Source organism: Glycine max, chromosome 5 (assembly GCF_000004515.6).
Source record: "Glycine max cultivar Williams 82 chromosome 5, Glycine_max_v4.0, whole genome shotgun sequence".
In the NCBI taxonomy this organism is placed as follows: Eukaryota; Viridiplantae; Streptophyta; class Magnoliopsida; order Fabales; family Fabaceae; genus Glycine; species Glycine max.
In genome coordinates this window covers 38,715,640-38,725,661 of record NC_038241.2, presented here as the reverse complement: position 1 = coordinate 38,725,661, position 10,022 = coordinate 38,715,640, and the positions used below count along the sequence as shown (strand labels likewise).

General features: G+C 32.9%; 1 protein-coding gene, 1 long non-coding RNA gene and 1 pseudogene across 3 annotated transcripts; all 3 read left to right on the top strand.

Moving 5' to 3' along the window:
- Positions 1 to 580: 580 nt before the first annotated feature.
- LOC100784047 (uncharacterized) lies at positions 581 to 1,394 on the top strand. 2 transcript variants are annotated; one of them, XM_014776097.2, is made up of 2 exons: positions 581 to 698; positions 840 to 1,394. In XM_014776097.2, exons 1-2 carry the CDS (start codon positions 658 to 660, stop codon positions 1,276 to 1,278), a joined length of 480 nt encoding a protein of 159 aa, XP_014631583.1. In that variant the 5' UTR covers positions 581 to 657; the 3' UTR covers positions 1,279 to 1,394. The 2 variants fall into 2 exon arrangements, with proteins under 2 accessions (XP_014631583.1, XP_025984381.1); XM_026128596.2 differs by having other exon boundaries at positions 583 to 1,357.
- A 2,570-nt stretch (positions 1,395 to 3,964) lies between these two features.
- On the top strand, positions 3,965 to 6,579 carry LOC100784583 (11-beta-hydroxysteroid dehydrogenase A-like; annotated as a pseudogene).
- Positions 6,580 to 7,133: 554 nt separating this feature from the next.
- Positions 7,134 to 9,058, top strand: LOC121174909 (uncharacterized). Its single transcript, XR_005891605.1, has 3 exons — positions 7,134 to 8,166; positions 8,793 to 8,927; positions 9,004 to 9,058. It is a non-coding gene; the product is annotated as an uncharacterized lncRNA (long non-coding RNA).
- Positions 9,059 to 10,022: the final 964 nt, after the last annotated feature.

Sequence of the window (10,022 nt, the reverse complement as noted above, 5' to 3'; positions counted from 1 at the left end):
TGTTACCCATTGAGAGCAGTCAAAATGATATTCTTTTCTTAATGGGAATGTTGGCCGTGGGGTAAAACAACTTACAAATGGTAGGGTACGTCAATCAACAATGCTATTTTTGTTGAATCACAATCAGAGAAGCAATGAAGATTATATTTTATTAGTACAAAGTTTGCATACACAGAGTTCAAACTCAATACTTTTTATTAAACTGAAATAACATGCATTACTTGACCCAAGTGCTCCAATGAAGATTTTTTTTTCAAACACGGTGTTTAAGTTTTCACAAAGGAACGTGTTCAATTCACATGAGCTAAGCCCAAATTAATTATACAAGGTGCTACAACGTACGATATCATTAATAACTTAATTTACACGTACAACTAAAACAAGCTTTATTGGCAGCCTGTGACGGAGAAAAAGGGACCAATAAAACGCCACCCCACCATGTCCCATGGCTTTTTAAAAAGTCCTTAAAATATTCCTTATCAACTAATGGAAAAAGTAGCATGTGAATAATTTTACTAATTAATTAATCCCGGCCCTTTCCTCAATCTATATAACTTGGCATTTCTTATGCTCTTAGTTCAGCAAAATAAAGTCTTCCCAATATTAATTCTACAGGGTAGCCTACCTTGGTACCTTTGAACCCAAAACTTGAGCCTAATGGATCCTACACAAATGAAGAAGATTCAAGCCATGAACAGGTACAAGAAGCGCCAATTTCTGGATAATTTGTATTTCTATTTCTTGAGTGCCCTAACTTGCAGTGTGTTCTGTTGTGTCACTCTCTGCTTTCCCTATCTATGTTCTCTTCTCCGGGTCTTTTTCATGGTGCACATCTCAAGTTTAATACCACTCTTATTGAGCTCAAAGCTCTTATTTATCATAGGCAACCTCATAATTTTCTTCCTTCTAGTAAACTCCAGAATCCTTTCCTCGGATTCCTCTTCAAGTACTTGTGTTGTTTACTATGATGAGTACATTCAGAGCTGTCAAACTATGAAACCTCAGATTCCAAGCCCTGAGGTCAACGAGAGTAAAACATTATTGGAGAAACATGTTGGGGAAAATGAGGACGTGAACAGTGTGGACTTTAAGGGCAAATGGGGGATTGAGAAAGCTACAGAAGAATCCAAAGAGGAGGAGAATCTAGATGGAGGATATAAACAAAGTTTGATTCCTTCTTCTTCTTATGAATTGAACAAAAGGGCTGATGATTTCGTTGCAAGAGTCAATAGGCAAAGGAGGCTTGAACTTAGCCTTCTGCATTATGATAGTTACTAAGGAGTTCTGCAGTGTAGGAAAAATCTTTTGTTCTCAAGTATATTATTTTCATCAGAAATTATTTGAGAAGTTTTATATTTATTGAAATCCCTAATAAACAGTATATTTACAGCTAATTAATTAGTAATTATACAGTAATCAATAATCATCACGAGATAGATATTATTCTTATAGGAATTGGATTATCTGCAGTGAGGAGAAAGATTACAAACAAGAATCTCTACCATTATGATCAAATATTTACGGGTATTCACATATAAATATTCAAGGAAATTTCTTAAAATATAAAATAAACTAATTTTAAAGTGTGGATATTCAGGGGTATAATTACCTTAGTCACCTCCACCTTTTTAATTAATAGACAGAGAAAAAAATAAAAAAATATTATCTAAATTATCATGTTAGAATGTGAGATAAAATGATGGACAAATAAAAAGATTGAATATCATATAAATAAAAATAAAATGTATACAAACTTAACTTTTAAGATTTTAACTTAAAATTTTAAGTTAAGTTATATGATTTACTTATATCTCATTACCGAAAAATATTTGCGGTATCCAAATTCCTTATCGCTGGGTAGAGTTATGAAATGTGGATCAGAATTTCATTCTATATTCTATTGTTACCAATCGATTTCATTATGGTTGTCAGACATATAAATAAATACGTACACTATGGTTTATCATAGATTTCAGGTTTCTTGATCTGGGCAATCATCCAAAAATACTTCGTTGATAAGCAAACAAAGTACTGGGTACTTCTCACTTGTACGTAAACATCCACACGTGATAATTGTACAAAGCCTGGCAAGCTATATATATATATATATGTCCCAAGTTCTTAAAATATAAACTTTTGTAGCCTTAAAGTAGGTCACCGGAAGGCCGAGGCTTCTTCGCAAAATGTTCGAATCTGGTTACCTTTTCCATAGCGGGGCGCGGCATTTTCTCTACCTTAAACACAAAGGTTATCTTAAACATGAATTAGAACATGGAAAGATACAAAAGCATATTGCTTGATATTGTGATTTTCAGTTTTAACAAAACAGGTATGATTTTATCTTCTTTTTTTTTTAAAAAAAAAGGATAGGCGAGGCATCAAAATTAGATCTAGCATAGCAATTATGTTGGCACCTTAGACCTAACGCTAATTCCAGCGCAACCAAAATTTGACTTGTTCATACTTGTAAGTTATATCTTATGAATAATTGTTTCTAGGTGATTTAATTACACTCTTAGTCTTCCAGTATCATGAATGTGCGATTTTGGTTCTTCAAGTTTAAATGTATTTAGTTATTTTATTAAAAAAATCATTCAGATTCTATTTAGTATTTAAAAATAAAAATTATCTAAATCATATAAATTTCTATTTGATTTATTTTCTCCTATACATTAACAAAATTTTGACGTATAAAAGTAAATTGTGTTATTGATCAAACACCCAAAATTTAAATTATATAACTACTATTCATTTGTTTTATTATAATTAATTAATAAGAATAAGACTAAAGATGATAAAGATTATGAATATTTTATTTTAAATTCTAGAATGATGAAATGCAAGGTAAATTTCTTATTAATTTTAAAATTATATTTCTGCATATTTAAATTTTTATTTACTGTTATACAAATAAGTGACTATAATGACCAACAATTGATAATTTAAATGAAATATAGTCCTTAGAAAATGTTTAAAAATGATTTTACATTTTTTGAAGTGTATATATTTTAAGAGAGCAGAAAAAATTGAAAATAAAGTAATAAATATATGAGTAATGTGTTAAAAAAAGAAGAAAGAAAAAAATCAACAAGTATTTAAGAAAAAATGAAAAACAATAAATATAATGAATGATGTTATTAAAAACTTAGAAATAATATTACAATAACGATAAAAGATGAAATTAAAGATCATTGATTTCATATTTTTTATATTATTATTATTATTATTATTATTTGTTGAACATGAGTATCTTTTTAAGTAAAAAGGGACTAACTTTTTCTAATAGATCTAGATGTTTTTTCATATATACCAACATGAAATATAACTCTTAATCACAAAGTTACTTGCAAGTATTAAGAGTTATATAATAAGAGTTATACAATTGTGAACCGTATAGCATTAATTGAGTTGATATTTTTTAAATTAAATATAAATAAATACTTTTTTCATATTATCCGATGGATTTTTAGAAATTAGAATCAATACTACTCTAGTTGAGTACCATGCATGGTGTATATATCTACTCAGTGTGGCGCGCATTGAACATGCCAAATTCTAAATCCAGATCATTCAAGACAAAAATATGCCAACACAAAATTAATACACAGAAATCCCAAGTTTTATTACATTTGAATTTTCCACAAGAATCAAAGTAATCGAAAATATTAATTAATATCAGCGAAGATTAATTTAGACAGAAACACGTACGCTGCAGTGTTGCACTATCAGACTACTATCTACATCGGTAACGGGTATGGATGGAATAATGGAACGACTCTAGAAACTAGGAAGTTTCATTTTTACTTGCATTATAGATCATTGGAATGCAACTAGTATCGTCTGCAGACAATAGTCACCGATATTGTTTCTGTGTCTCTAAGATACGTGTCCTTTACTTAGCATGCAGAGGTGCCACCTTACCTATACACCTTTTTTCTACTTGTTACACTTAACCCTTTCCGTGCTTATAACTTAAAACTCCAAATTTTCATTTCAGCTCCACAACATCCTTCTCCATCAGATAGTTTTGCCATACTTGGCTACTACCAAATTAGTCATGGATCTTATTCATAAGTTCCTGAACATAGTAGCTTCTATAACCACCTTCTTTTTCCTTTGCCTTTTCTTGCCACCGTATTGGACCTTCAAGTTCTTCCTTTACATCACAAATTACATCTTCAGTGAAAATGTTGCGGTAAAGTTGTTCACATCACTGTTGCTTCCTCTGTTATTGGCGAGGTATCTATAAATCTATCATCTTCACCCATATGATTTTTAAATTTGGCTTAATTGCACTTGTTACATGAGTATATTTTTGTTAAATATTAGATGTTAAGTTATAAATATTAGATGTTTAGAGAGGGCGAGCCCTGGTGCAGCGGTAAAGTTGTGTCTTGGTGACTTGTTGGTCATGTTTTCGAATCCAGAAACAGCATCTTTGCATATGCAAAGGTAAGGCTGCCTACAACATCCCTTCCCCATACCTTCGCATAGCGAAGAGTCTCTGGGCAATGGGTTACAGCCTCTGGGCAATGGGTTACGTAGTTTTTTTTTTAATTAGATGTTAAGTTATCCTATATGTATGCACCAAAAATTAGAATTAAAATAGGGGATCAAAGTAAATAAAACGGACAAAAGTTAGGTAAAGTACAAAGACTAACTTTAATCAAGAAAGTAGCTTAAATTATTTGAGTTCTTTAGTAGGCGTGCCTCAATTGCTATTCAATCATCAGTTGGCTTAAATATAATGTTATTGGTTTTTATCTGACATATAGATTTTTAGCAGTTACATAATTACATTAACCTTACTTATATTATAATTTATGCAGCATTTGGCTTACGAGTATGCTAAGAGAGGTGCTTGCTTGGCACTTTCTGCCAGGAGGGAGACTGCAGTACTACGGGAAGTGGCTGATAGAACACGTGATTGTGGATCTCCTGATGTTATTATAATGCGTGCGGATGTCTCTAAGGTTGAAGATTGCTTCCGATTGGTGGACGAAACTGTGAACCATTTTTGAAGACGTAAGTAATCAGATGATTAATAAAATTAAATGAGTTATTCTAACCAATGCAATGCATTAATGTCTCAACCTGCGTTTCTATATATGTGCATATATATTGCGGTGGATCATCTGGTAAATAGTGCTGCAATCAGCTTTGCCACCTTGTTTGAAGAAGCAGATGATATCACCAAGTAGAGACCTATAATGGTAATTAATTGGTCATATTTAATCATAAATTCATTCTTTCCTCTGTAGCTAGCTAGTTATGCATATTTTATTCCTTTTTGCTTTCTCTTTTCCATAAATTCTTTCATGTTCTTTAATTTGCTGGTCTGGGACTACATTGTTAATTTTGTTGTAGCTCCATTTGAACTTTTGGTGAGACATTTATTTTTTCATATATACACATTTTTTTTTATGGGCAAACCTTAATGGTTAGTTTTTGTTAGCTGAGCATTGAATCCGCCTCACTTCTTTGTTAGTCACTCAACCAACCTTATATCTCTATTCATATACACACATATAAAAGCTCTGCCATTTTACAGGATTAATTTCTTAGGTACAGGTAAATTAATCAGCTATTATGAGTTTATGAGCAGCCACTTGAGTTTGGTTAGGACAAATTGAGTCTTCAGCTATGAGCTTCCTTGCTGTCAAGTTAATTTCTGCATTTATTTTTTTTGCTTTACCTCACCTCAAAAAGAGTAGAGGCAAAATCGTGGCCATGTCCTCAGCTGATTCTTGATGCCTGCACCCAGAAGAAACCTGTATAATGTAAGTGATGCATAGATGTTAAGTAAATGAGGTAGAATTTATCTCTGCTTGCAACAATTGATGTTCATGTTGCTTATTCATACACAGGCTAGCAAAGCAGCTTTAGTGAGTATGTATGAAACATTAAGGGTGGAAGTTGGGTCCGATGTAGGCATAACAATCGTGACACCCGGTTAGCAGAAGGCAAGGTGGTCGTGGACCTAGATTTGCGAGATGTAAGCAAAATCATCAATCTTAACTTTTTCATTTTATTAATGTAGATTCTTTTTAGAATTACATGCCATGCCACCCATGTCATTAACTAAGATTATATATTTGTGAGCAATCAAAGGTGGTGAACATGAATGATATATGATGCAGCAGGTTAGTGAGTGGGTGCGCCAAAGCGATAGTTAATGGCACGTTGAGGGTTGATAGGGTACCTCACAGTGCCTGCGTGGTTCAAAGTGACGTATTTACTCAAACTGTTGTGCCCAGAGCTGGTGGAGTGGAGCTTCAGAATGATGTATATGACTGAATCAACAAGAACAACAGCGAGGGAAGCCCCTAGCAAGAAGATATTAGACACCACTGGAGTCAAGAAATTCTTCTATCCCTCTTCAATCCAATCTCCTGATGTCAAGACTGAGTGATTCATCCAAATCAAAACATAGCACCATAAAAAAGTTTCTATATGTATATGAATGCTACCTAGGTTTCTTGTGTTAATTAATTAGTATCTTTTTTCTGAGTCCGATGCGTCTCTCACTTTCTTGTTCAAATTATATTAGTATTATTTATATAATATATTTTTGCTATACTTTTTATCATGTATTTTAACACATTACTTACTCATTTATTTTTCCTTTTTTTTGTTTCTCATGTTTGGAAAATTTTGTTAGCTAGCTGAGTTCTGCGAGGTGATCCTGTTCCTTGTTTCATTATTATGTCTCACTTAATGAGTTATTTTTGTGCTTCTACACGAGTCCTATCCATGGTGTAATGGTACTAGGGGTAGGGGTGTATCTAATTCGGGTTAGATTAAATTTTATTTATTTTTTAATACAATTTCATTAAACTTAATTAAGTTGGATTTGATTATTTTTTTTATTTCGTTCAATTTCAACCCAATCCATTAATTCAATTGATTATTAGGTTGGACTATTGAAAAATTGTCATATTTTTTCATATTTTTTAAGTCCATATTTTTTAAGTCTTCAAAAAAATGTTTTTGATTTTGTTAATATTTTAAACTCAATTCAATGATTGGTTGGATCAATAAAAAATTGTTATCTTTTTAAAGTCTGGAAAAAAATTAAAAGAAATCTTTAAATTCAAAAGATTTTTTTTCCAGAAAATGATATTCTTAAAAATTAATATTCATAAAATATTTTATTATTCATATGACAAACTGGAAAAAAATCATAAATACACATAAATAAAAAATTATAACTTAAAATAAACAAAAAAAATAAACTCTCGAAAAGTAAAAGTAAGGGCACCTTACAAATGGCATATGATTTTTTCTATCCCTTATTAACTTACCTTGAAAAAATAGCCACACCTTGCATCCTTGAACCAATAACTTCTAGCTTCCTTCATCCATCCCTCCAGATTAACAAAGGGTAATACAAGAATATTTACTTGTTGTCCATTGACTATGCTCCTTGGCTTAATCTTAGGCTTTGATTCACCCCCTGTAGATGAACCTTACGAGAATAAAGTGCTTTTTGAACAGTTTCGTAATTGTTTTAAATTAATACGCTTGATCTGCAAGATTAAAAAATATAGTTATTTAATGATATTAACTTAGGGGAGTTGCTACGTGCACCCAGCATTATTGCTGGGGCACCCAGCAAACAGTGAAGTGGCGAAACTGCCCTTCAGCAATTATTCTTCCGGAAGAAGGTTCTTCCGGAAAAGTTCCGGAAATAATTTTTCCGAAAAGTTTCCGGAAGAATCTTCTTCCGGAAGATTAATTTGTGTCTTCCGGAAATACTCACAGACAATTTCCGGAAGAACGTCATCCGGAATGTTTCCGGAAGAAGCTTCTTCCGGAAGAATTCCATTGTCTTCCGGAAGAAGCTTCTTCCGGAAGTTAGTTTTTTTTTTTAATGCGTATGTAATGACGATTTTGCCCTTGTGTAAATTTCTTTAAATTAACGTCTTCAGGCTGTGTTTTACTGCGCTTTCTTTGTTTCTTCTTCCGTTTGCTTTGTTTCTTCTTCCGTTTGCTTTGTTTCTTCTTCCGTTTGCTTTGTTTGTTTCTTCCGTTTGCTGTTGTTTCGGTGGTGGTCCCTTCAGCAGTCTGTTGGTGGTCCCGTGAAGTGAAGTATTTGAAGATTTGGTGGTCCCGTGTTCCGTATTTGAAGTTTTATTAGTGGCTGTTGTTCCTATTTTGTCGGAGGTACGCGTTTATTTCGTTTTCCGGTTAGCTGGTGAAGGCCAATTGCGGAAGAAGTTCTTCCGGAAACTACTTCCGGAAGCACTTCTTCTGGAATTGGCCTTCGTAACTTCCGGAAAACCTTCTTCCGGAATGTTAAATTATTACTAATTTATTTTAATTTCTGTTTTATAATTTTTTTAATTTCTGTTTTATATATATTTCTGTTAGTTAATAATGAATTATTGGTTTAATTAGGTATAATGATATATATTGTGGATTATAATTTTTTTTGTTTTATAATGGTATATATATATATATATATTTCTGTTTTATAATTTTTTTTTATTTCTGGTTTATATATGTTGTGGATTATTGATTTAATTAGGTATAATGGTATAATATTAAATGATTTAGGTAACTTAAATGTATAATGGTACAAAAATGTTTTATTAGTTGTTTATTATAGTGATAAGTTTAGTTTAAGTAAATAATGTAGTTATAAATTTAGAATATAGTGATAATTTTAATATAGTCGTGTATGATGCATATGTCCTATTAATATGTTTGTTATTTAAGGTGTAGTAAATTTTTGGATGTGGTTATATGATAATTTGAATGTACTTGTGTATGATGCATATGTCCTTAAGATGGACGAAGATCAATGGAGGTATGACTTTGCGATGTCACAAGAAGTTCATATGGATTATGATTATGATAATCAAGAAGAATGTGGAGTGAATGAACGACATGTCGATTATTCAAATGCTTTTAATACATCTCAGGTAATCATAGATAATTTGAGTCATTGGTTGAATTGATGGTTTGTACGAAAATTAATGTGTTAGGGTTGCGTTGTAGGTATTCGCTACTCGAGATGATGTTTTGCAATGGGCTCGAACAGTTGCCCATGAAAATGGATTTGTTGCAGTGATTATGAGATCTGACACAGAGACCGGTAGCAGAGGAAGAAGTTCATTTGTGTTAATTGGGTGTGAAAGGAGTGGTACGTACAAGTGTAGAAATAAAAAATTCGTTAGAAAAGACACCGGGAGTAGGAAATGTGGTTGTCCCTTCAGGCTTCGTGGGAAACCAGTGCGTGGAGGGGAAGGTTGGATGGTGAAGTTGATCTGTGGGATTCATAATCATGAATTGGCGAAGTCCTTAGTTGGACATCCATACGCCAGGCGATTGACTAAGGAAGAAAAGAAAATTATTGCTGATATGACAAAGTCGATGGTGAAACCGAAAAACATCTTGCTAACGTTGAAGGAACACAATGCCGACAGTTACACCACGATAAAGCAAATTTACAATGCAAGAAGTGCATATCGTTCTTCAATAAGAGGAGCTGATACCGAAATGCAGCATCTGATGAAGCTTCTCGAACGTGATCAATACATTCATTGGCATAGATTGAAGGATGAAGTTGTGGTGCGTGATCTGTTTTGGTGTCACCCAGATGCAGTAAAGTTATGCAATGCATGTCATCTGGTGTTTTTTATAGACAGTACCTACAAAACAAACAGGTACAGACTCCCACTACTTGACTTTGTTGGAGTGACACCAACGGCGATGACATTCTCTGCTGGGTTTGCATATCTGGAGGCTGAGCGTGTTAATAATATTGTATGGGCTTTGGAACGATTTCGAGGCCTATTTTTAAGACACGATCGCCTCCCTCTTGTTATTGTCACTGACAGAGACCTAGCACTGATGAATGCAGTGATAACTGTGTTTCCCGAGTCTACTAATTTGTTGTGCAGGTTTCATATCGATAAGAATGTGAAGGCGAAGTGCAAATCTTTAATCGGGGAAAAAAATGTGTGGGACTATGTAATGGATAACTGGGGTACTTTGGTTGATTGTCCGTCCGAATA

Excerpts from the sequence above, each read along its gene's own strand:
- LOC100784047 (XM_026128596.2), top strand. The coding sequence starts at position 658 with ATGGATCCTACACAAATGAAGAAGATTCAAGCCATGAACAGGTACAAG.